The sequence below is a fragment of the Solanum lycopersicum genome, chromosome 11, assembly GCF_036512215.1.
Source record: "Solanum lycopersicum chromosome 11, SLM_r2.1".
Lineage (NCBI taxonomy): Eukaryota > Viridiplantae > Streptophyta > Magnoliopsida > Solanales > Solanaceae > Solanum > Solanum lycopersicum.
The window spans coordinates 60,429,280-60,455,545 of record NC_090810.1 but is presented as its reverse complement, the minus strand read 5'-3'; the positions used below and the strand labels follow the sequence as shown (position 1 = coordinate 60,455,545).

At 33.8% G+C, this 26,266-nt stretch overlaps 3 protein-coding genes across 3 annotated transcripts; 1 reads left to right on the top strand and 2 right to left on the bottom strand.

Moving 5' to 3' along the window:
• Window positions 1-382: 382 nt before the first annotated feature.
• On the bottom strand, window positions 383-20,526 carry LOC101258919 (uncharacterized). The gene is made up of 14 exons (XM_010315165.3): window positions 16,210-20,526; window positions 13,400-14,068; window positions 12,578-12,784; window positions 12,180-12,488; window positions 10,249-10,370; window positions 8,143-9,330; window positions 7,157-7,298; window positions 6,911-7,082; window positions 6,621-6,784; window positions 5,543-5,628; window positions 4,253-4,352; window positions 3,278-3,339; window positions 1,936-2,038; window positions 383-1,036 (listed from the first exon to the last, which is right to left on the bottom strand). The coding sequence occupies exons 1-14, from the start codon at window positions 16,372-16,374 to the stop codon at window positions 860-862; spliced, it is 3,666 nt and encodes a 1,221-aa protein (XP_010313467.2). The 5' UTR covers window positions 16,375-20,526; the 3' UTR covers window positions 383-859.
• A 73-nt stretch (window positions 20,527-20,599) lies between these two features.
• LOC101258622 (inactive protein RESTRICTED TEV MOVEMENT 2-like) lies at window positions 20,600-22,329 on the top strand. Its single transcript, XM_004251381.5, has 2 exons — window positions 20,600-20,796; window positions 21,490-22,329. Exons 1-2 carry the CDS (start codon window positions 20,691-20,693, stop codon window positions 22,125-22,127), a joined length of 744 nt encoding a protein of 247 aa, XP_004251429.2. The 5' UTR covers window positions 20,600-20,690; the 3' UTR covers window positions 22,128-22,329.
• Window positions 22,330-22,580: 251 nt separating this feature from the next.
• Window positions 22,581-26,102, bottom strand: LOC101255659 (probable amidase At4g34880). The gene is made up of 5 exons (XM_004251156.5): window positions 25,540-26,102; window positions 24,829-25,043; window positions 24,000-24,227; window positions 23,407-23,602; window positions 22,581-23,174 (listed from the first exon to the last, which is right to left on the bottom strand). The coding sequence occupies exons 1-5, from the start codon at window positions 26,059-26,061 to the stop codon at window positions 22,980-22,982; spliced, it is 1,356 nt and encodes a 451-aa protein (XP_004251204.2). The 5' UTR covers window positions 26,062-26,102; the 3' UTR covers window positions 22,581-22,979.
• Between the last annotated feature and the right edge of the window lie 164 nt (window positions 26,103-26,266).

Here is a 26,266-nt window from a genome sequence, read left to right as displayed (position 1 = left end):
ATATGCATACTTAGGGACATAAATTATAAATAAAGAAACTAAGAAGGGAAGAGACAATTAACTTCAATTTTAAAATTGAAAATTATTAGTAAATTATAAAAGAGACGACTTCACCACTAAAGGTTGTAATGGGACGGATAGGATTTCATTATCTTTAATCAGAGTCGATCGCGATACAAATTTATATTAGTCGAATATCGATGATGTAAAACCCAAAATAGTTATGCCTCAATTTCAAACGGGCAGATAAAAAAGTAACCTAAATCCGATGCAAAAATTTTCTAGTCAACAATAATATACTTCGTGTAATTCTACAGAAAAGAAGTAGGATATACACAAATCTTACCTCAATATTTACGAGGTAGAGAGGTTGCAAACCAAATACAACAGAAACCACTTGCCTTGATCATAAAAAAATAGTGAACCACAAGAAGTTACTTTTACATTTCACCTGAGTTATCAACAAATGCTAAATTCACTTGTTCTACATATACTACATATAAATATGTATAACATGCCAAACTTACAAAAAGCATAAAGAATCACCTCATTGAAACCTAAATGGCATATACTATAATGTTACAACCAAAAAGTTGCAAGTCTATAAGAACAACATAGGATTGCCTGATAATCCACCTGGAGTAGATGACCACTTCTGAGGATCCTAATAGACATGCGTGACGTTTAATGTATATGTGCTGTGCTCGCGTGGTTGAGTGTACCTTTGAACAAAATGTGCCACATGAAATGTCAAGATCAATGCTATTGCTTGTGGAAAATCTGACCCCATGATCATAACCAAGGTCCATCCTGAAACAAAATGATCTCCTGCTTACAGTATCCTTCTTGATGGGTGGTTTTAGACTAGAAAGACCTGGTGTCCCATTTGTTTACCAATAACTTCTGAATAATGGTCGTTATAATTCAGACGCTCCCAGAAACTCGACAGCCCGAATTCTCCATGTTTGGGTGACTTAACATAACATAGATACAACTCTTTGATGTTCTTCGAAAATGATTTCCTCATGTTAAGCACCTGCAAACATCAGATATTTATTTTGTACTTGATTCCTTATCTTCACCCTCTCGGAAGAGGTAACAGTAACTTGATTTAAATCCATATATGTCATTCCCCCAAGACAAAATAATCAAGATGCATGCAAGGCACGAGAACAGTTGCTGAAATTTGTACATACATTTTACTGTTTGAAAGAACTTGTATTAGATGTCCATTTAGAAGAAATGTAAATGATTGGGAATGCGAAAGAGTATGTGAATTCTATAAGTTTTTGGGAAGATGCCAGGGTTACACATCTATACTTTAATATGATCCTCTGTTTTAGAACAAATATGAAACATTGGAAATGCAGAGTATGATTTCTACAAGTTCTTGGAAATTTCTCAAGGTTGCACATCTATTGATGGAAAGTAGGTTTGCTTAACTATTGATAATCTCCAAACAAGAGGGGATAACTTAATGTAGCCGAAGTTACTCATGCAGGCATTGGCAGAAACCATCAATCATCTTGTTTTTGCAATATCCTAATACCAACAAGCTATGGCAGCTATTTCTCAATTTTGCTGGTATCAAAATGGTCTGTGCCTAGGAATACACAGGATCTTTTGGGTTGTTGGTATAGGCAGGGGCTGGACAAAGCAAGAAATATCTGGTGCTACACGATTCCATCTTGTATCTAGTGGGTGATTTTGGAGAGCCGGGAACTCCAGAGGTTTAAAAGAGAAGCAAAAACCAGTCCAAGATTTAGTTAGCCTGTATCTTGTATTTCAATGTGGGTCTCAAAAAGAAGAGGCAGAAACTTTACTAGATTTCATTGTCCTCAAGATTAGCATAGGGCTAATTCTTTTGGCTTTTTCCTGTCAGTTCTAAAGGACCCCTAGCACAACCTTTGTGTTGTTTATGAATACAACTATTACCTGAGAAATGTCTCCTTTCAGACAAGATCGAAAATCCACCGCAGATTGCAAGATACTCCGTATAATGCTGGCAATATGTTGAGTTTCCTCTGACAAGAAACATCTGCAGAATTCATATTGAAAACAATCATAAATACATCAGACAGAAAAAATTTAATTATCATTGACAAAACTGAAAAGTGAAGTTAGGGACTTGTGTCTAAAATAGGTCACGGTCACGAGCAAACCATTCTAAACTCTCAGTCAATTCTATGACAACTGGAAAACCTTCAATTTATGGAGGAATTCACTTTAGCAGTATGAACTTAAACCTGTTTTCTTTATTTTTATTTTTATTCTTTTAGTATGTGTGTGTGTGTGGAGGGGGGTGTACTACCATTTTTTAGGGTTTATAGTTCCCTACTACACATATCTATACCAAACTTACTTTGATTATATTAACTTTAGGAGGTCAAAACAGAAGCTTTGGGACAGAAGGAGCAGTCAATTTCATTAACAATCTGTCAGATAGTCTTTATCTAGAGACTACTTTTCTTTTCATTTATACCCAACAACAATATACGTGTTGTCTCGCTATATATTGTTGTTCACTCCATTTTAACCGGGTTGCTCATTTAATTGGAACAATTGGACAATAGAAAGGTTACAAGTATAATCTAGTAGTCTAACGTGTCCTGCTACTAGAGGAGTACATAGGGTCTCTGTAGAAGATAAAAGACAATATATCATAACAAAACCAGTTAGTGCTGTTCAGCTTCAGATGTACTTTTTCTTTTCTCCATTTATAATTTAGTTATACGAAATAAAGATACATTAGCCAAAAGAAAATTTGAGCTTCTTAAAAAGAAAAAGTGGAAATATTAGAAAAGTCTGACAACTTTTTCATACAAAAGTAGAAGAAGACAAAATGTGATACCCTTGTCCATCCTTTTCATCCTCATTAATCACAGAAGTGGAGAACTACAAACAGAGTTCAATGTCTCAACCAAAAATGATCAAGTGAAATGTAAATACACTCCAGATTCGGCTCTCTGCACCCTCCCTCCCCCCTCATGCACAAATAGCCACCTGATATTCTCGAGGTCACTGCTAACTGTCATTTACACTGGTCACATCATCTTATACCCACCGGGACTCCTACTCAATCACAGGTCATAATTCCCTTTTCTTCCATTAGCTTAAAACTGTGGTAAAATGACAAATCGATAGTGCAACAACTTGATGATTATATCCCAGAGTGTTGTGTTACAAAATTAAGCACCAAATATCCATATTTCAATAGTACATACCCTGTTTGTGTGTGAGAGAGAGAATAAGAAAAGTGACCAGAAGTTCATCTTACATGTGCAAGGAGTCGCTCAGATATGCCAAATGTGCAGAATGAAGATCCATCATATCTTTGACCTGATGACCAAAGATTGTATCACAAGTGTGCAGTAACATCTTGAACAATGTCAAAATGACAGAAATCTCAGCATCGAATTAATAAGTGTTTTTTTGAATTATTTAGAATTACTATCAGCAGCAAGCACCTAATCCTTAAATAATGATACCTTAAGTAAAACCTATTTGAGCCAGAGAGACATATTAGAAAATATATCACCGAGAAAATAAAAGCAGAACTGTGTTTCTGCAGAAAGAGAAAATACAGCTTGCATTGCTTGACAAATAAAATGAGAACTTGACACTTCTGTATGGTAAGTTCTGAATGAGTGACCCAGTCATAGAAAAAGGGATGGAAGCACGTTCACAAGGATTGGTCAATATGCTCATTTAACTTCTAAATTAACTACCAGAAGATGATATATATATATATATATATATATGTATGTTCATGAAGCTTTCAAACTTGCAAGCCTTCACAAAGTCATGGATGCTATATCTCAAAATTAATATTTAATTATTGACCAACATCATGTTGAAGAGGCCAACTCAACTGGCGAAGTCCTACAACCAAGACTACACACTACCAGGAGATTTTTTTTAAAAGAAAAAAAAGGTGTGTGTGTGGGGTGGGGTGGGGAGGGGGGGTTACAAAGTAAAAAGTTACTTATCAGTTAAAACCAAAAAGACAACAACAAAATTTTATTGATTTTCAACAGCTAATTAGTCCATCCATATAGGTTCACATGTTGGGCATGCAAAGCATAAGATATAAGAGCTTGAAACCATTCTAAAACAACATTATTGTAGAGCATACCATAGGGTACCGAAATTCAGTAGATCACAAGATTAAGACTGGTGAAAAGCTGATAATCAAACCAAACAGCAAATGAAGGGGAAAATCACTAAAACCTAGATACAAGGTGCTCCTAACCTTATCCTTAAGAGAATGCATGAACCTGCACCAGGACACATGAGATAGTTGCGATTGTACATATTGTTCCAATGTTGACACAAAATGATTAAGCTGGTGCCTGGAATGAAATTCAGAAACATGTAAGTAAAACAGCAGAAATTAGCAAACTCTAATCACAAAAGGAATGACAAGACTCGGCACATGTAGCATACATGATTCAAGCAGAAAATCATGGGATAAATATATATTGAGACATAAGAGTTGAAGCATGCATGAGACAAGTGTCACAAGTCTAAAAGCTTTTATGCATGGTTTAAACATGACATATTTACTTTCTAGTTTCTTCCAATGTCGACACTATATTTTATATACAACTGTAACATTCTAAAAGTAAATAGGGAGTTTCTCGATTTTATTATGCTAAAAATGGTTCTTGGTGCAAAGGGGAGGGAGTGGATCAGATTTTGCATCCCAGCAGTCAGGTACTTGGTCCTTATGAATGGTAAACATGTGGTTTCTTTGGTAGTTCAAAAGGAGTGAGACAGGAAGACCCACTATCACCTATGTTGTTCACTCACTCTAGTAATAAAAGTGTTGATCAGGATGATGGATGTTGTGGTGAGAAGCTACGTGATGGGGTTTTCTGCCGCAATAGGGGAGCAAGGTATTTTGAGGGTGTCACGTCTTTTATTCGTTGATGATACCTTAGTGTTTTTGTGATGCTGAAAGGGCTTAGTTGGAGTGCTTGAGATAAGTATGATGATAAGACTAGACACTTGAATGGCATATTGGAGGAACAAAATGCTTCAATGGTGTGTTGAAGGGACATGAATTCTTATTTCCTAATTTCCTTGTGGCGCAAAAATCTTTAATTTGCATTTAGCATGGAGTGTGATTGCGACCCAGCAAGTGATAAGGCACAGACTACCTAGTTCTCAGTTGTGTTTCCAAACTAACCAAGAAATGAATGGTGTGCACTGACCATGCTTCTTAGGTTTCTATCAAAAGAAACTCTATACTTACATCTAAAATGTCTCAACTTGGAACAAGCTCAGGAAAAGCTAGCATCTTTCTGCGTAAATAATAGTACACAACCTCTTAATAAATAAACATTTTCACACATCTGAGCGCATGTAAGAGAGAGAAACATGCAGAAAAACATGTTAGAAACAAAAGTGTGTAATGTCTTGTGGTTATTCCTTGAACAATATGTCTTTTTCAAATACAATTAACGGACATGCCTAGAGTCAGATGATATCAAGATAGCCAGATAGAAAGAAGATAACAATCATTAAAATGTGAAAGAACCTCATTTCAGTTAAGATGGACAATTGCTTTGGTTCTGCATTATCAAACACAGAATGTTGATTCTTCTTGTTCAATTGAGAAAGATCCTGTTCACAAGGACAACATATCAAAATTATTAGGTCACTTAAAGCATCATCTATGCACAACAATTTGGTTAAGCTAACTCCTAAAATTGCAGCTGTGATTTTGTGTGCAGAGTAATCTCTTTTTTTTTGGTTTTGGGAAGAAACGAATGTAAACATGCATCTTCAATTACTTGTTCACAAGGACAACATATCAAAATTATTAGGTGACTTGAAGCATCATTTACGTACAATAATTTGGTTAAGCCAACTTTTCAAATTGCAGCTGTGATTTTTGTGTGTAGAGTAATCTCTTTTTTTGGCTTTGGGGAGAAATTAATCTAAATATACGCATCTTCAGTTTACTTGTTAGATACTATCAGCACAATAGAGAAGGGGTAAGGTAGAGCAATACATTTCTTGGAAATACATCTACTCGATTGAAAACCTTCATAATCAAATCCTTCAGAAACTAACTACACTGAGATGGTGACCACTAGAAGCAAACAGAACAGGCAAATCAAAGGAAATAATTCCTATTAAGTGGTATAAAGTGACTGAACCACATTTTCCAACACTTAGAACTAACAAAGACAAATAAGCCCAGCTTCATTCCTTCATACAACATAGATTCGATCATTAATCTGTGGGCTCTATAATGAATGCCTTCACTAGGCATTTGACGAAAAAAATGGGAATATCCCTGTCTCAACCTGTGTACGCTAATGACAAGAAGAAATGAAATAGGAGTTTTCATGGTCACACGGGATAATTTCAGCATTAGGTAACTGTTTCAGCCAGTCAAGCCCAAACAGGACTGAACTTGCTTTAAGTTCAACAAACTAGGTATAGATAAGTTTCCAGATTATGTTAAATCATAAATATGCAGGGATAGGAATCCGTAAAGAAAAGAAAAAAAGAAGCATTAAGCAAAGACAATAGAAAGATACAATCTACACATAACACATATATGCATGATGCAATACAAAAATATGGCACCAATATCAAATCAGTACCTTCAATGAGCGCCATACATCACTTAAAGAGAAAACAGCAAGCTTGACTTGCATCAGAAAACCAAAGATATCCGAGTATATTCTTAATGCTCCAGGAGACAATATGATGTTGAGTGGCCAATCTACTCGGTAACCCAAACCCAAAAAATCAAAGGAGTAGATTCCTGCAAAGAGTAGTATAGTTCTAAAAACTAAACCAAAATGCTTATAGAGGACAATGAACCATGCATACAGATATTAAGAGAAACAGTGATGGAGAGAAAAAAATAGAACGTGGATGCAGATCCTACCATAAAATGTTCCTCTAGCCGAAACTGAGATGTTTGTCATACTACTCCCTTTCACATAGACATACAAACGGTCCTTGTAAGGGTCTCCTTCACAAGAAGATCTCTGAACTGACAACTCAAGAATGCCCTGAATTTCTGATATTCTCTTTTCAGCCTCTATGGTGTACCATTTCTGGTTTGAAGATATACCTCAAATCAAGAAAAAGAAGGTAAAAGAACAAACTATCAAGTGGTAGAATGACATACATGATGCTGGAGAGAGCTGACAAACAGATGTGCCCAATCTGCTAATTCCATAAAATGGTACCTCCTTAGTGCTAGCAAATGTTCTTGCAAACTAAAACCTTCTTCAAGTAATTTTATAGTCAATTTGCTCAAATATTTGTATCTAGAAATGTTAAGGAAAAATGAGAGGCCACCATGAAGGCCTTTGACTGCATGCTCCCCAACAGGTAAAGGTTACTTAGAGAACATTGTGAGGATGGTGGTTATTAACAAATAAAATCTAAGCAAAACAATCGTTTCTTTTCTACAAATACTCTTCACAAAATTAGAGAGAGATGAAAATACAACTTTCACAGGTCTAAACCAGCTGAAAACAATATCAAAGTTGAGGAGTCGAAGGAGAAAAATAAGAGAACTAAACAGATGATAGATGTCAAAGCGAGAAGACAATGATCACTGTGACAAACTTGGAGAAGGAAATTGGTTCTATAGAACTACATCCCGCTATGGAACATAAGCCCTGCAACTCAAATACTTCACTGACCTGGAACTAACTGAGTATTCATGAAAACCCTGCAACTCAAATACTTCACTGACCTGGAACTAACTGATTATTCATGAAAACCTATAATCTGAGAGTGTGTAAATCAAAGAAGTCTAAAAAAGTTTCCTACTTCAAAATTATAGATACTCAGGCTTTGTCAAGTATCATGTCAACTATATAGAGGAACGCTGGTTGTTGAATAAAATTTTAGCACTATAGGTCACAGTAATATAAGTTTGTACCTATTTCATTAATCTGTCACTTCTTAATGTAACCTAGGTTGATTTTAATATAATATGCTAAGTAGTCAGAAAAACGTAAATGGAATTCTTTTCTAATCAGGAATGAGAGTAACATTTGGAACCCCACATTACTAGAGCATAAACAAGTAAGGAATATAAAGGACAGTTAACTTCAAGTGTTGATAAGCTCTATTTCATGCATCTAGAGTACATAAGGATACTGAAGCAAAATCTCTTCCAACAGGCACTTTTTGATAATATGATCCAGGGGCATCTCAACAACTGTCACCAAACTAGTCTTTGGATATCTGGCAGTTGTACTAAGAATCTTGCTAGAATTAGCAAGCAGTCTCTCCCAACCACTCCCACCAGCAACGTTTTCCAATGATGAGATGTTGTCATAGTGGATCTTTGAACTTACAGGGGAACAAGTATGACACGGCTTTGCCTTGTTCTCCAAGTTCTCATCGGAGTAATCTTTTAAGTTATGTTGACGACTAGTAAGAATGGCAGGAGCAGCTGCTGTGCTAGTGAAAACAGAATTCCCAGCTCCTAACTGATCTCTAGAACTGGCAGAAAACTTCTCTATATACACCTGGCAAGGATCCTTTATACATGTGAAATCAAAAAAAGGATAAGGTTCTCTAGAATCTCTTGAGCACATTTGTTCAGATTCCGTCTTTAGGTTAAGAGAGTTTTTAGTCAAAATTGGGTTCATACTGAAAAAGTTGGAGTGATGCTTCAGCTGCCATGATGGCAAACTTGTTGAACTTAAAAAGTTACAAGCTTTATTTGGATGCTGATCCTTTTCATAAGCTTCAGGCAGTGAAGGATCTTGAGGTAGAACTGAAACACCAGAGTCTAAATTCAACTGGCCACCAATGCTACAACTACTTATTTCCGGCTCAATCTCAACTGCATGCAACCATGTAGTCTTAGAGCTCCTCCCATCATTATTCAGAAGATCTCCTGGAAAGCAATCAGGCAGACAGGATGCATTTTGGAAACTGTTAGTAATCTGGTTATCAAGTGTCTGCAGCATATTTTTTTCCTCACTTCTACAGGGCAGAGAGCTGTCACATGCAGCTCTTTCACTGTTACTAACATCCGTGGAAAAACATGATATTTCCATTCTTTTCCATGTTTCATGTGAAACATATTCTGCAGAGCATGAAGTCACACATTGAGGAAACTTCTGCTTCTGTAGAAGACCATCATAAGTAAAACTTAAAGCAGATAAATAATCTGGTTCCAACTCCACATCATTGCCAGGGGCTTTTCTCGACAGATCAAAATCGCTTTGCTCCTCTGAATTTTCTTCCCATGAACATTCAGATGATTCCAGGAGATCTTCAGTACAAGAAAAATCATTGTCTGTGCTAACTTCAGCTTCCATGGTGTTGTGAGGCCTAAAAAATCAGGTAGGATACTCTTTAGTAACAGGAAAGGACTTAAACAAGAAAATAGAAATGTTCAGATTAGCTTCAACTATGAGTGGAAAGAAAGGATTCAAGTATGCAGCTCTAGAACTAAACAAAAGAGTTCAATGAAATTACTTAATGTAAAAAGTATCCACTCAAAATACTAAAGCAGTTTATAAGCCCCTAACGGATGCCCCTAATAAACCTGATGTGGACTTACGTGACTCAACACCCTCCTGCACGTGCAACCTGATTTTAGGATTAACACTTGGACTTTGATGTGGACTTATGAATCTTAGAATGGGCTTTCTAAATGTTGTCTCAATACCATGTGAAAAGATCTGAACATACAACGGAATGGAGTGGCCCAAATCTTTACAGACCTCTTTGGACCAATATGGGACTGAATAATCAACACCTTGTTGGACTGGGTAAACCTTTTCAATTAAGAGTCCACGCCGTCAAAAAGGGATATTTTTACTTTTTATTTTGGTCCTTCAACACATACACTCGGGTGCAGTGGAGATTCTTTTTCATTGACCGAGCAAGTGGAAGCTTATTTTATGAAGAGTGTGATGAGACTCAGCTTACTTAAATACCATATTGAATTGGTAAACAGACTCACTTAAAAGCTTAAATTGTTGAAGAGTAGATACTTTATTTATTTACTTATTCTTTACAAAATTTCATACTTCAGATCATGCAATTTTTTCTCTATATTCAAAGCGCAAGGGAGCTATAGAGAAAGAACTTTATCATCTAAAAAAGAGCTATAGAGAAAGAATGGTAGGATATGTAGTAGATAAGCAACTACCAAAAAATTAGATTATAGACAGTCTTGGATGGAGGCACAAATGAGAAAGCACATGAGGACATGCAATGAAGCATATAAACTGGCACACTTACAAAGTTTGCTCTCCAGTATCAGTTGAACATGTTTCCAAGTTGTCATTAGTTGAAAACTCTACAGGAGAGTTTAAATTCCTGGCATGGTTTGCATATCTAGGTTGCATGCCTTGCAGAGATATCTGGGAAATAGAAAACTCATGAAAGGGTTAAAAGAAGCAATTAAAGATTAACCTTGTTTTAACTCTAAGAGGTCGTTTGGTGTGAGGGATAAGAATAAATAGTCTTGGGATAAAAAGTTAGTCCTGAGATAAAATTTTATTGTCTTATTTGGTTTTATAACATAGTGATGGGATAAGTTTATCCATATAAATAGTGGGATAAGTTATCCAAGGATAATTAATTCTGGGATAACTTGTTCCCAACCAAACGACCCCCGAATGCAATAGATTGCTTGATGCTTCATAAAAATATCAAAGGATTTTGTCAACAAGGGATACGTATCAAACTCATAGGTACTCCACAAATGCAGAAATGGCACCTCTAACAGTTAACTTCAGGAATGTGTAAACAAAAACTAATACATCTGGTGGTAAGAAACCATGTCTTATCTGTAGTACTGTCCATTATCTAGCGCATTCTTTGTTTTAACTATCTCATTTCTTCTCCTGTCTTTGTATTTTAATATCATCTATTTCATTTCTCACCTATTAGTACATTAGATATACACGAGGGAAAAAGAGATGTAACACTTCTGCTGAGGGTTTGTCAAGACCTTTTTACTGGATCTCTGGTGTTCACTTCTTTCCATCCATGAAAGCTGGACTTCGAAATCATCTACAGCGAAAATTAATGATATAGAACAATGGATGGTCTGAATCAAAAGCAAAAAAAGGTAGAGAGGAAAAGAAACCATGCAGAAAAAGGGGGATAAAAGAGGAAACAAGAAAAATGGATCAAAATTTATTTGGGGTTTGATCTAAAGAAAAAAGGAAACATATGGTAGTCGACCATTGACTGTAATGTACATATATGTGCAATTCTTTTAAGTTAAGAATTTCAAGTTCTGTTTTTGGCATCACAGATTTCGCCAAAGAAGGCTTTTCCCCTCTATTTCTGCCCAATAAGAACTCGAGTTTTTGTCCATTTTCTTACTTTCCCTAGCTCTCCCCAAAAACTTTCCTCCAAACACACTTTTAAGAGAAAAAAAATGCATCCACTCCTAATCCTAGAATAAACATATCATCTTAGAGAATGGTTTACAATGAAGGGAGAATTTTGCTTTACAACAAAAGTTCTGTATATTACTAGCATATAAACCTATGATAAGGCCAAACTCCAAAGTACTCTAAGGAAAAGTAATAGGTCCAAAATCAATGTCCTAACAAGAAAAAACTTATTCCCAACTACTAGATATCACATATATGGATCTTGTTTTCCAATGTGTCTAGTGCAGTTGTTTTGAGTCAAAAGAACTCTTCCTTGAAACTATACCAGTGCAGTATTTTCAGGAGGCAAAGAAACTCTTCCTTGAAACTTCTCACTGATAGTTGGGTATTACTATAAGTAAAGCAGCCATGCAGATTATGTTTGACGACCCCATAACAAATTAAGTACTAGGTTATTTAATCTCAATTGCATCTCCAATCATAACAAATAAACCAGAATAACCGCAGTAACGACCTCAAGTCAAAAGTGGCCAGAAGAAGTAAAAGTTTGTGTTCCCACACTGGATACATTTCATTAGGAAATCTTAAATAGGATAAACAATCACAGAAAGATCAAACTTTCTTAAAAGACAAACAGCACAAGCAATTAGCATTTATACAACATAGCTTAGTTATCCTGGAAAATTATTTCATGGAACCGACAGCTGAAAAGCAGGAACACAAGAAACTTATTTCATGGTTTTACAGCTGTAAATACAGGATGACAGCAAGAACTTTATAAGCAAGAAGAATTTGGAATTGTGGCCTCTAATATGAAATTACCTCCCGAAATCTGAATTTTGACTTGGTAAAAACGTTGTCAATTTTCTCCAGCATCCTTTGGTAATAACTGTTTCTTGAAACTACCATCGTCTCAATAGCTCCTTTCTCAAATAACAAGGAAGATCTGATGCTTGGGAATTCACTTGAAAACCCATGGATTCCAGGAAGGAACTCTTCGTGAATACCGTTAAATGGTCCAGAAGTGTTACAGAATTCAAGTAACTTCATTATTATTTGAAGCTGTTGACCTGCTCGGAAAAGCGGAAGCAAACAATCCTCTAGAAACAAAGGCAAAACTCCCTCTCGCACCTGATATATTGAGTAGCAGATGATAAAGTAGTCACAATAAACGTATCAGCATTCGAAAGAAATTATCTCTAAATGACAGATAGCATTACCCTAACACTTGCAAATGGGAAGTCATTAGAGATTCCAATGTTACCCGGCTCATGAACAGGTTGCTCTTTCATATTTTCCACGATGAACTCAGTAAAAGGATCAGTAATGCTACCTTCAAAAATCCATGATCTAATAAATCCACTGTAGGGTTCCCATGAACGTAGAAACAAGAACTTCAGGAGAGTGCAATGGGCCGGATTAGCCACCTAGCAACAAAAAGCCAAGAAGCACTACCAATAATAAGCAAAAGAGACACCTTATTAATCTCTTATATCAAAAATCTAAAATCAATAAAATCCAACAACTTGTTGCACCAAAAATGGAACTCTTTTTCCACAATGGTGAACGAAGTAACACTTACTATTATATATATTATTGTAATAACAAAAATCAGTGACTATATCATTCAGACTATATCAAAAGTTGTAGTATAATACCTAAAGTTCCATTCAGAGTGCCAAAATTTTCTTTCCTACTTACAAACATCTCTTAGCAGAATCATATTATCAATTTTGAATATTTCGGTAGCATCAACATGAATGTGAAAACAGGCTCACTTTCACTCAAGCCACAGTTAAGTGTATGGGCATGTCTCCTTCCCCAAGTATTACTGCTTTGCTTTTTGGTACATGCCTACTCATAACTAGCTGCTTTCCTCCTCATATATAGAAAGAAAAGAAATATGCATCATGCAATCCATGAAGCATTTACATCAACGTGATAATCAAATACCTCGCGTGACTCGCTACCATGCACAAATTAAATCTTCATGGAACAGCAAAGTACCAGATCAAACAAGTATAGAGTTGATGAATACTAACCTTTAGTTGTGTGTACAAGAAAGTGAGCAGAGCACCACTTCTGGGGAATTTATTGAACTCTAAGAATGCTTTGGCACTTATTTCTTCAAGAGATAATTCAGAGTATCTAAGAGCTAGATCACTCATATTGCAGATATTACCAAGCACATCCATCTGAGTTCTTAGTCCTGCAGAGTGCAGATAAGCCTCTAGCAATGTGATTTCACCATGCCCAACACTAGTAAAACAGCCTCCACCCTTAGCCTTCAAGCGACGCCTCAAGTTGACAGAAGCATATAGTGTATTGAGGGAGGAGGTATACCCATCTAAAATTTTTGCCACAGAAACTGCAAAGGCCTGATTAACAAGTGTATGATTGCTCATTCGGCATCCCACACCATCACCGGCATCATATATTTGAACTTCATCCTCATTTCTAGCTAGACTTAAACATGTAAAATGATTGACAAATTTGTGAAGAAGGAAAATGAGGCAGCCAAAATGCCCAATGGATTTAAGTAAATTTCCCAAAGCAAGGGTGCTTGAAGTCCGTGTCCACAAATTTGGGATATGATGGAAGGATCTATCAGCTGAGTCAAAACAAAACAATGCAGAGAGCTTTTGAATAGATATCAGAGCTGATTCTACACCTTGCAGAGCATCCAATGCCAGCCTCACCAAGCTAGACTCCTAAAAGGGTGAATGAAAAAAATAATAGGTAAGGGGTCTTTTCGTTTTCTGGAGTTACGAAGTAGCAAAATAACATTTTCATTCATTATAAAATGGTAACATCACAAGATATAAAGATAATGCAACTCTCTTTCTTGTCCAAGAAAAAGTAAAAGTTCAAGGAAAACTATAAAAAGGTCAAAATAACATGACCAAACAAAACCTGTCCCAGCAACACACAAGTACAAAGCAGTTTCATAGGTTGTACATTAGGCACTCAAACTGGTAAATTGCCACTCCCATTTTCTTGCTTAATTAACAACAGAAAAGGTGAATTACAGTAGAACCAGCAAAATATTTGAAAGTCACACTTAACCATTTAACTTTAAACTGTTGCAATTGAAACATTTATCAGTTACAGCCATTGCAACTTCAGAACTTAGGAAAATCCAAACTATAAGAAGAAACAAATTTCACCTTTCTGTTAAGTGCCATATTGCACCAAATTTCCCAACCTCCCCTTAGTTTTAGCCTTCAAATTAATTGAAATAACAACAAATATTGCAAATTATAATCTTGTAACTGGATGTGAATCCTCATTTCTCAATTAACCTTGCAAATTAAGTCCGTGCAATTAGAAACAGGTGTTTTTAATAGGTAAATAATGTTCGGCAGACAAGTAACTAAAGCGGTAAAAAGGTGTGTACATAAGTCACAGACCTAGGACATATAAGGAAAGCGAGCACCCTAAACAGAAAAGATTAGCACAAAACTAGGCTGTAAAAGTATTCTTTTAAGAAACTCTTATTGAATCAAATTTCACATTTTTGAATTGCTTGAACACTTTTTAAAAGTTTGGAACAGTCAATGGTACTGAGAAATATAGAGCAGGTGGGGGGGTCATCACCTCACGTCCCCCTTATAAGTAGTATGCAACATTTCTTTCTTGACTTCCTTCCTTAACAAATTTGACACATACATATACTTAAATTTTATCAAAATGTTTTGAATTTTCTTTTTAATGTATGCAGTTCTTCTTCCTCTTCAATATATCATATCTATTTGAAGCGGTCTACCAGAATCTAGTCTATATATTAAAAGGCAAAAGAGAAGTATAGACAATGCTCTTCTAAACATGGAGCAGCAATTTGTTGCTAAATGACAGCCAAGCTTTTTCTAAAATTTCAATTTGGCACCACAAGATGCACATATCAGCATTAATGCACCAGATGCCATCATAGCTACAAAGTTAAGCGTGATTGAGCCAGGTGGTATTAGGACAGGCGATCCTTAAGAAGTACCCATGTTACATTCCTCTTATGTTCCAGAAGAATGGTATAAAACATGAAGATGCAAGACACAGAATCAAAATAAGATGGTTCAAAAGGTGGAGTGCTATCAAAGCGTTAAATACTAAGAGGGTACCTACCAAGGTGAAAAATATGCTTTATAAGATTAATCTTGTACATCGACGCTTGAATTTCTAATCGGATTGACAGAAAAAGACACAAACTTTTAGGGGGGAAAATCAAAATAGTCCATACAGAAACAGCAAAGAAGCACAGAATTCAATTGAAAATTGAGCAAAAAAGGATAATCTAAAATAAGATTTCCCAAAAAAAGCTATAGCAATACATAACTATAAAACAACACCCCACCAGCTGTACAACACTGAATTAATTATGTACATTGCATTGATGGAAAAAGAACAAATTTTTTGGATGAAAAATCAAAAGGGTCCTCACAGAAACAGCAAAGAAGCATACAAATCAATTGTAAATCAAGTAAAAAATAGAAAATCTCAAAGAACATAGCCCAAAAAATGCTATATCAATACACAAGTATAAAACAGCCCATCAGCTATACAACTCGCATTTAATCTAGTACATTGCCGATATGCAAATATCATAAATACAACAAAAGTAAAGAGTCAAAAGCTGAAAAGGGTCCTCACAGAAACACCAAAGAAGCAGATAATTCAACCGAAACTCAAGGAAAAATGGAAATTTTCAAAGCACACTTGCCCAAAAAAATGAAGCTACAGCAATACATAAGTATAAAACAACCCAGCAGCTATACAACTCACAGTTAATCTACTACATTTCCAATATGGCAAAATCATCGAAAACAAAAAAAAACGAAAACTTAAAAAGGGTCCTCACAGAAACAGCCGAAGTTGAATATTGAACATGGGAAAACCGATTAGTATCCAAAGAAGAAGAAAAGCCACTTTCTGAAGGAATTGATTCCCATTGTGTAGGTTGCACATACGGATCTTCCAACTTCAACTTCTCAAACAATGAAGCCAAATTGGTATCCACTGCCATTGAAATTAAAAACTAAAATCAAATCAATTTTGCCTCAGATTTCATTAGGGTTTTGTGGATTATGTGATTTGGGAATTTTTGAACTTTGTGGGTGTTTGATTCTACTACTATGCATTTTGGTATTTTGTATATATTTCCCTCCAATTTAAATAGTCGAGTGCACGATGTATCTCGTGTTTACGAAGTGTAAATTATATTATAGTGTAGATATACCTTAACATAACAATTTATGATTTATTTGACGATTTATAAGTATAGTTTATAGATAAGATATAATTTTATTATTTCTCCAATAAGATATATATATAAGAATCGAAACAAAGCTAAGGAAAATCGATTTTTATATAAGTAAATGAGATCATTCCACGTTTATAAAGAGGTCGATATCAAATATTATTATTTTCTTTTGCGTGAATAAATGAATGTCATTTTTTCTTATAATGGTATATCTTCGATAAAAAAATTTAAGAGAATATTAAGAATCTAGTTTGATTTGAAAAATTAAAATGTCACTTCGTATTATTTTCTTGAATGTCACTAACGATATAAATATCACCAATTAATATAATGTAATGCGTGAACTTACACGTTAATCGAATATTTCTATTCGAATTTTAAAATATAGAAACTTTTGAATTCTTTTATTTCTTTTTCTTACGTAATACAAATATGAATTAATTAAATAGACATACTTTTTTAAGAACTCCAATTAGTATTGTCGATTAACTTGAAAATCTATGTAGAAATTTATTTTATGTTTCATTAAAATAAATTTTATTGTAATAATTTTCTTTTAGGATTACAATCTATTCTATTATATGTCATAAATAATTAAATATTATCATGTCAATTATCACATAAATATAGTGAGTAATTTTTTTGTGTAAATGATAAATATAAGGTGACTTTAATGTTACGGAATTTTAATTTAAAAAAATAAGTTTGTGTGTGAAATAATAGAAATATAATGAATTTTTCTGTTGTAAAACAAAGAAAGTATTTTTCTTTCATAATTTTTATTAATTAAATGACCTTCTGGATGATCCAACTCTGATAATAAGGTGTTAATTGGGTCATTATTTGAGAAAACAACACATTTTTATTAGAGTATATTTTTTAAATAAATGGTATATAATTTGATATAACACCTAAATTTAAAATAATGATATAAATATTTAATACATTATTAATGAAAATATTACTTCAATTCATACGCAAATAAAGAAAGCAATTTTTTTTTATAGCCAAAGGGCAATAGGTTTAGGAAAATAAATAATAATTCACATTTCTTGGTGATTTCAAATTAATCGGATTTTCAAATCAAATATTAAGCGTCAGATATGAAACTAAATAAGAAGTTATAATTATTACTAAAAAGTAAATACTTCAAATAGGACTTTTCGATGCAAATAAAAATTAATCAAGATCAAAATAAATAGAGCAAATTTCACATATAGCAAACACAAAATTCATATTTGTATGTTATAACAAAGTTTGCATAATTACGCTCCATATCAAACATAAATATGTATAATTCGTTATACATATACAAAGAAACCAATTGTATGATTCGTTATACATATACAAAAAAAAAGCAATTGTATGATTCGTTATACATATACAAAAGAAAGGCAGTTGTATACAAATCAATCGTATAATTTGTATATATATAAAACGAGAAAGAGAGAAAGTCAAAAGAAAATAGGGCAGAGGAACATTTGCATTGTGTAATTATAAGTGTATAGGACGAAAATATATGTATATGCAAGTGTATATACAATATTCTCTCACTTTATACAAACAGAAACACAATTTATACATTTCATTTCTGTTTGTATAATTGATAGAGGCAAGGGTGACGAGTAAGATATGGGAGAGTGGAGAGCGAAATCTGGGAGATGGGAGAGAGGGAAACGAAAATATGTGTATATATACAATCTTTCTCGCTTTATACAAACAAAAATACATTTTATACATTTGTATTTATATAAAAGTGAGATGGAGCGAGTGAGAGAGGAGAGTGGGGAGAGAGTTTGAGAAAAAGAGTTGACTGACAAACAGTTTGGTAAGGATACAATTAAATTAAAGTGTAATTATAACATTTAATTTAATTTATTAATTTGCCATTATTTACAATTTTCTTAAACAAATATGAACTTCTCGACGCAAATCCACATTAATCAAACACTAGAACAAGTATCTGACACCAAATGTGTAACATAAGAAAAAGTCCAAACTAAAACTAAAAAGTAAAATATTAAATCGTACATCTCGATATAAATCAAAATTAATCAATGTTGAAGTAACTATAGTTTCTTTATATAATTTCAAATTCACCAAATTTAATATAAATATCAAATATCGAACGAAAAATAAAATAGATAAACTTAAGTTACCATTAAAAAGTAAATCACCGACTTGAAAAAGTTGAATGCCAAAGTGGGAAATCATTAAGAAACTGTTCTTTTTCATTAATTTAATTATTTAAACCTCATTAGCTGGTTAATTTAGAACCAAGGGGATCAAATTTACAAGATTTAATATTATTTTATGAAAAAGAAATCGAATAAATATACTTAAATTAAAAAGTAGAAAAGTAATGAAAGTTCACATTAATAATTATTCTAAAATTTCACATATGAAAGAATATATTCCTACAATTTGTTGATGAAAGAATACCAACTTCCTATACGTACACAAAGGTTGTCCCAAATTAAAGTTTTCCCAATATAAATAATAAATAAATAGGAAATTAAAATGTTTCAAAATTAAATTTAAGAAATAATAATACTTTCAATTTCAAGTTATTGTAATATATGACTTTCAGCATGTAATATATTTCGTGAACTATCCTCAACAAGAAATGGGGGGAAACATTATTGAAAAAAAGAAAAAAAGACTTAAATATGTTATTGAACTTTTAGAAAAAGATTTATTTATGCAATCAGTTAAAAGTTTGGGTCATTTATGCCATAACCGTTAAAGAAAAGGCTCATTCATATCATTATTTTTTAATAATGGTTTTGTAAAACCATTTTTGACATGTGACCAATTATAATTCGGTCACATCATCAATTTTTTAAATTAAAAAAATCATAATTATGAAAAAAAATTGAATTATTTTTGTTTGACTTTTTTAATTCAATAAATTGATGATGTGGTCAATTATAATTCGGCCACGTCATCAATTTTTTAAATTAAAAAAATCATAATTATGAAAAGAATTGAATTATTTTTTTTTACTTTTTTAATTTAATAAATTGATGATGTGGTCAATTATAATTTGACGACGTAACCAATTTTTTTAATAAAAAGATCATTATTATGAAAAAATTGAATTATTTATTTTTATTTTTTTATTTAAAAAATTGATGACGTGACCGAATTATAATTGGCCACGTATCAAAAATGGTTTCGCAAAACTATCATTAAAAAATAATGGCATAAATAAGCCTTTTCTTTTACGTTAATGACATAAATGAACCAAACTTTTAACAGATGGCAATGAGTTTTTTCTAAAAGTTCAATGGCATAATCAATAACTCTCATTTTGGTTAAATACATTTTAATATTTAATTAATTAATATGAACACTTATTGTCCAAATTTAATAATTTATTAAATATTAAATTTAACTATAAATATGACTTCATATTTCAAGGTAATATATATAATTTAATATTACAACGATCTAAATAAATAATTGCTAAATAGAATCACCCCCCCTAAAAAAACTATATTTACATTAATTTGTTTATTAAATAATTTTAACACTCGGATTAATTTCAAATCTTTTTTTAAGCTAGTTTCGCCACTTAATAACTCATCTATTATGTTCGACGATAGTAAAATAATTCCCAAAACAATTCATACGCATCCAATTAACTGAAGGCTAAATATATTTATCTAAATACTACAAGGAGTAAACAAGAATTTAGTAGTAATTAAGGGACCAAAAGTGCAATTATTATTAAAAAAATTATCAAATAATTATAACATGTGGTTAATTTCAAAACTTTTTTTAAAATTAATATCTCAAATATTTGATTACCTATACAAGAAGAAAACTTTAAGCTAACCAAAAGCAAGGAATCTATAGACAAAAGAAAGGCATAAAATAAAATAAGAAATATCTAAATTGAAAGAAAACAACCTTAAGCATCTCAAAAATAAGTTTCTTAACAAAATTCTTATATATATAATAACACAATTGATTCAATCTATTATACACTAACAACTCAAAAAAAAAAAAAAAAGAAACAAAGAACAAAGTTTATAACAAGAAATTACAAATTTCATATATTAGCAAAAAAAAAAATGGATTCAAAGGGAGCTGCATCAAATCAAACTTATGAAGATTTTGTGCCAACTACAGAGTTGGTGCAAGAACAAGACTCTGATATTCTTCTCATTCATCTCACAGGTGATCAATCTTCTTTTTACTGTTTTTTTTTCGATCGAGGGAATGAGTTGTCGTCTCCTTATATTGTGTTTCGAGTGATTTTTGTTAGCTTTTGAGGTTGTGTCAGTCTCGAAGTTTATTCCTTATAGTATCATGTTGTCATAACTCATAAGCTATGACGTTGCTTGGACTCTCCAAAATTGTTTGTTGTATGTGGTGCTTTTTGGAGGATCCGACACACACCTGACGGACTTTATGTCCTTAGAACAATGTGATTATTTTCATGGGAACTCCATAAATATATCAGATGACATAATAGGATGTAAATGTCACATTTGTTGCTTGGACCATCCAAAAGTTTTGCTGTATCTGTGTTAGATTCTCTAAAAACGGACAGATTTTTGAAGAGTCCGAGCAACATAGCATATCGACAGTGCAGGACCTACCTTGGCTCGACACTCCTTTGTCGGAAAATTACGTTGTATATAGTGATTAAATTTTAGTTTTGTAAATATAAATACATAAATTGACATCTCTTAAACAAGTTAAAGGGCTTAGTCTATTTGTTAGGGGTTTGCAAACACTATATGAGGTCGTGTGTGCCTATTTTTTTTACTGTACTCCTTAATGAAAATCCTGCGTCCGCTAGTGCATATCGGTGTAGCTTATATTATGGTCTTTTTTCACATTTATTGTCATATTGAAATTCTGCAGGTTTCAAAAAGGAACAAGTGAGGGTTCAACTGACTAAAACAGGAATTCTGAAGATCAGTGGACAAAGGCCAGTTGCTGAGAGCAAATGGCTTAGATTTCAAAAGGATTTTCCTGTTTCACAAAATTGCGACAAGACGAAAATCAGTGCAAAGTTTGAAAATGGCATTCTTCATGTCAAACAACCAAAACTGATTACTTCATCAGAGAACAAAGGTCAAGAACTGCCAACATCTGATGCTCAACAACAACAAAAACCAGCAGACGAGCCACAATCAACGCCTCAGAGGAAAGACGAACAACAAACAAAAGACAAAAAAACACCAACACCAACAGAAGAATTGCCTAAACATCAGGATACTAATGCTGACAAGCCTGAAATGGAAGAACCAAACACAAAAGAAGCTAATGATCTCGCGGAAAAAACACCTGCTGAAAGGACAGGTGCAAGTAGCACTGTGGAAGATGGAAATAAACCGAGTTATGCGTGTAAACTTGATAAAGATGCATATACTGGAACTGCAACTGTTCTAGCTGAGAAGCTGAAGATGCCAAGGAAATTGATGAACATGACTCTGATTGCTCTTTTGGTTCTTGGAATTGGCCTATATATCAGCAATAAGATGAAATCCAACAATTAAATAGCTGAAGAATGACGTTTTTCGTCTAATAACCAAAACTAAGTTGGGATATTTGGCATTTCTCCCAGTTCATGTGAGTGAGTATGAAGAAAACTCACTGACTACTACTCTTCCTTTTTCTCATTGCATTGCTGAATTGTATACATGAAACATTCGTTTCAAAAATTTATATCGAATAAAAATATGACATGAGTTATACTAAGGTTTTCTGATATATGTCTGATGTGTGTTTATTATTAACAAGAAGAGCAAATAGTCAAAAAGACACCTGAACTATCAATTTTTCACACCCCCAACTATCACTTGTTCTCTTTTCCTATCGGAACTATCACCATCGTTCAAGTAAGAAAAGGGAACAACTGATAGTTGGGGTGTGAAACTCGCGAAGAAATGATAGATCAGGTGTGCTTTTATCCATTATCTCGTGCAAGAAAGCAAAAAAAAAAAACTGAATTAAGATCAAGCACAAATACTATATTAAAGGGAAAATAAGATAAATAAGCAGAAATACATCTGTAATTGACGACTAACCATCACGCCAAGGTAGAGGCTAAACAGGACATTCCTCAGGCATAACATTCCATAGAATATGAAATTGTCTGTCAACATTTTTTTGGAACATAATACTTAAAAATAACACATCATTTTGGATGTGGGACATTCTAGATTGAATCAAATGTGTAATACCTATTGAGGATGTGAAGGAGGGGGCTTCCTGATATGTGTTGCTTGTTCAAAACCATATGCAATTTCAATGAGTGTTGGCTCAGAGCCCTTTAGTCCTCCAAATGAAATTCCGAACGGAGTTCCAGTTTTATCATAACCAGCTGGTACATTGATCCCTGGATAACCTCATATCGCGAGAAGATCAGCAATGTCAGCACCAGGTGACATCAACGCGTCTAACTTATTTTCTTTCATCATCTTCTCAAATCCGTATTTGCATGCTATAGTTATGTTGCTCAATGCCTCCCTTTCCAATTTCCCTATTCCATTTGTCTTCTCAGCTTCCAACATTATATCTTGACCATATTCTTTGAGTTTTTCCTACAATGATATACAAAAAGAACCAAACGCTTAAACTAAAAATAGCCGGCAGATGTATAATATATAGTATGGTATGTTAATAACAGTGTATAATCTATGTATAACGAAAAAGAACAGTCTCACTATGTGTGTAAAGATCCCTAATATGATCAAAATGGTTATAGTGATTCGTATAACTGATCTCAACTTTGTCTAGTATCAAGGTGCAGTTAATTGATTGGTTAATTGTTACCGGAGGTGAAATCTTGTTGAAGGCTATAACGTCTGCCAAGGATCGAACTTGAGTGTGGACTAAATGTTTAAGATATGCATTTAGGTCCATCTTGAATTCAGCAGAAAGTGCTGTGAATTGAGCAACAACAATAGCATTGTCGACGAAGTCGGTGTAAGGTATTACCAGGTTGTCAACTAAGACTGCTCCTTTTTTCCTACAAATTGTTTTATCCCAGAACAGAAGTTTGTCTCTTTTAGTAAATCAAGTAAAACTGAACTATACAAAGGCATAATACATCAGTAGACACGTTAACTTAGCCTCAACTGGTAACTAAATATTTCTAACTTAGAGGATGCACATCTAGACACATCAACTCGTCGATCCATTGTGTCGTTGGACACTCCCAACTTACAAAGTGATACTCTAGACACCTCAAATATTAATGTGCCATGTCAGCATCGGGTGTCCACGAGACACAGTGGGGACGAGTTGAAGTGTCTAGATGTGCACTCCCAGAATTTGAGTGTTTACTTGTCAGTCGAGACCAATTTTGAGTGACTATCTGTGTATTATGACATACAGAAATGCAGGTTAAAAACCGAAAAGGTTACCTTAAGGTGTTAAAATGTTGTTGGTAAGTTTTGATATCATTAGAACCAAAAAAGTAGTTTGAAATTCCCAGTCTTTTATCTCTGAGCCCATCAGCCTTAAGAAATTGTCGGTATCCACCATGTGGGATGTAAGTGGAAGCCTTCTTTGTTGCTGGGAAATCATCTCGATCAAAGCCAATGATGACATCAAGAACCTCAACAGCATCAGTTACTGTCCTGCAGATTGGCCTGTTCTATGCCAAATAATTTTTTAAGAAAATGTGTGAACATTGTCTATGTTCATGTTTGTAATTATCACATTCTTTTCATTTTTACATCTCTAATGTACTCCATCCGTTCTAGTTCATATGACCTATGTTCTATTAGTCCGTTCTAAGAAGAATGACTCAATTCTATATTTGGAATTCTACTTCAAATTTCTTGTTAATAAGAAGTTTCTATAGCCACAAAAATGTTAATAACATGTTTTAAGACTGCAAGTTTCAAAAGCCAACAGAAAAGTCGAATCTTCGAATGAATGTTACATATTCTGTCAAGAGGAAAAAACTTATAATATTGTAGTCGTTCATGGTTATTTTGGCTGATTGATCTACCGATATGTTAGTTTCAATGACTCTCGTTCGTTACACTTCTTCCTTGCTGCTTGGCATATAGTAGGTATCTGGTTTACCGCTTTTAGGTATTAGCACTATGCTTTTCAATCTAAATAGTTTCAATTTCAACCAATCTATAGTTGATAGTACGTGTCGAGTCAAACTATGTCACGTAAATTAGGACAGGAGTACTACTAGGGAGAAAAAAACATTCAAAAGATTTAGTTTTTACATACCCTACAGTGTCTTGTCTATGTGAAATTGGGATAACACCTGCCCTGCTAGTGAGGCCAACAGTTGGTTTGATTCCAACAACAGAATTAGCACTTGACGGAAATAGAATGGAGCCTGCAGTTTCTGTCCCCAATGCTACTGCTGCCATGTTTGCTGCTACTGATGTTGCAGAACCAGTGCTTGATCCTGATGGATCAGCACTTGCTACATAAGGATCCTGTAAGAACATGAGTAAAAACAACAACTCGCTTTTTAGTCTACAACAACATATCTAGTGTTATTCCATAATTGGATCTACGGAGTGTAGAGTGTACGTAGACCTTACGTCTACCTCATAAAGATCGAGAGGTTGTTTTCGATAGACCCCCGGCTCAAATAAAAACATCTCAAAATAGTTTGTGAAAAGAAAATATATAATTGAAAACAGTAACAATAACGAAATATAGTCAAGGAACTAGTCTGATAACAGATTAAAGTATATTTTGGTAATGTTTAAGACCATAAGATTACATTTTGGTGCATTCTACAAGATTCAAAAGTCTTCTTTACTTTGTTAAACTACGTGCCAAGTGAAAACTAGACAAACAAAATTGAAACGGAGGAAGTAATAAATATTGTAACTAACTGACAATCACATGTTAAAAATTCACTAGTGTGTAGAATAATCTTTATACCGTCAGTGTATATAACTTTATATTTTACCAATGACTCACCAGAGCTTGTCCAAGTCTACCATTCCAACCATTAGGCAAGTTTGTAGATCTAAAAGCAGCCCATTCAGTCATAGTTGCCTTGCCAAGTATGATAGCACCAACATTCCTCAACTTCTTAACCACACCAGCATCTTGTGGCACAATCGATCCGATAAGTGCTAATGATCCTGCTGTTGTGTTAAGCTTATCTTTTGTTGCAATGTTGTCCTTCACAAGAACTGGGATACCATGTAGCCTAGATAGTGATTTAGACGAGTTTGATTTTCGTTCTTGATCAGCTTTATCTGCAAGAAAGAGTGCATCTGGATTCACTTCAATGATCCCTTTTAGAATTGGATTGGATCTTTGGATTTCACTTAGATAGAACTCAACAAGTTGTCTTGATGTAAGTTTGTTTTGCTTTAAAGCTATATGAATGTGATCAATAGTTGTTTCTTTAAATAAGAATGCTTTTGCCTCAGTTTTGTTATTAAAGTTTGATAATAAAATCAGAGAAATGAAGAGAATAGCAAGAACAGACATTTTTTTTTGTTTGTTAAAGTGATTGAAGATAATTTTCTTAGTCTGTCTAGCTGATTTTATATTTATATTAGGGACATAAAAGTGGATAAGGGATAAGAGTCTTGAAGCAACGGTAATGTTGTCTCCGTGTGATAGCACGGAGCCAGGTACAACCAAGAGGTCCGTCTGAACCGTTTTCTGACGAAAGTTTACACAAGTATTTTCA

Excerpts from the sequence above, each read along its gene's own strand:
- LOC101258919 (XM_010315165.3), bottom strand. The coding sequence starts at position 16,374 with ATGGCAGTGGATACCAATTTGGCTTCATTGTTTGAGAAGTTGAAGTTG. Across the intron at positions 2,039-3,277 it reads CTGAGCGACTCCTTGCACAT|ATGTTTCTTGTCAGAGGAAA; the intron begins GTAAGATGAACT and ends TGAATTCTGCAG. Across the intron at positions 1,037-1,935 it reads TGAAAGGAGACATTTCTCAG|GTGCTTAACATGAGGAAATC; the intron begins GTAATAGTTGTA and ends TGATGTTTGCAG.
- LOC101258622 (XM_004251381.5), top strand. The coding sequence starts at position 20,691 with ATGGATTCAAAGGGAGCTGCATCAAATCAAACTTATGAAGATTTTGTG. Across the intron at positions 20,797-21,489 it reads TCTTCTCATTCATCTCACAG|GTTTCAAAAAGGAACAAGTG; the intron begins GTGATCAATCTT and ends GAAATTCTGCAG.
- LOC101255659 (XM_004251156.5), bottom strand. The coding sequence starts at position 26,061 with ATGTCTGTTCTTGCTATTCTCTTCATTTCTCTGATTTTATTATCAAAC. Across the intron at positions 24,228-24,828 it reads CATAGACAAGACACTGTAGG|GCCAATCTGCAGGACAGTAA; the intron begins GTATGTAAAAAC and ends GGCATAGAACAG. Across the intron at positions 23,603-23,999 it reads CAACATTTTAACACCTTAAG|GAAAAAAGGAGCAGTCTTAG; the intron begins GTAACCTTTTCG and ends AACAATTTGTAG.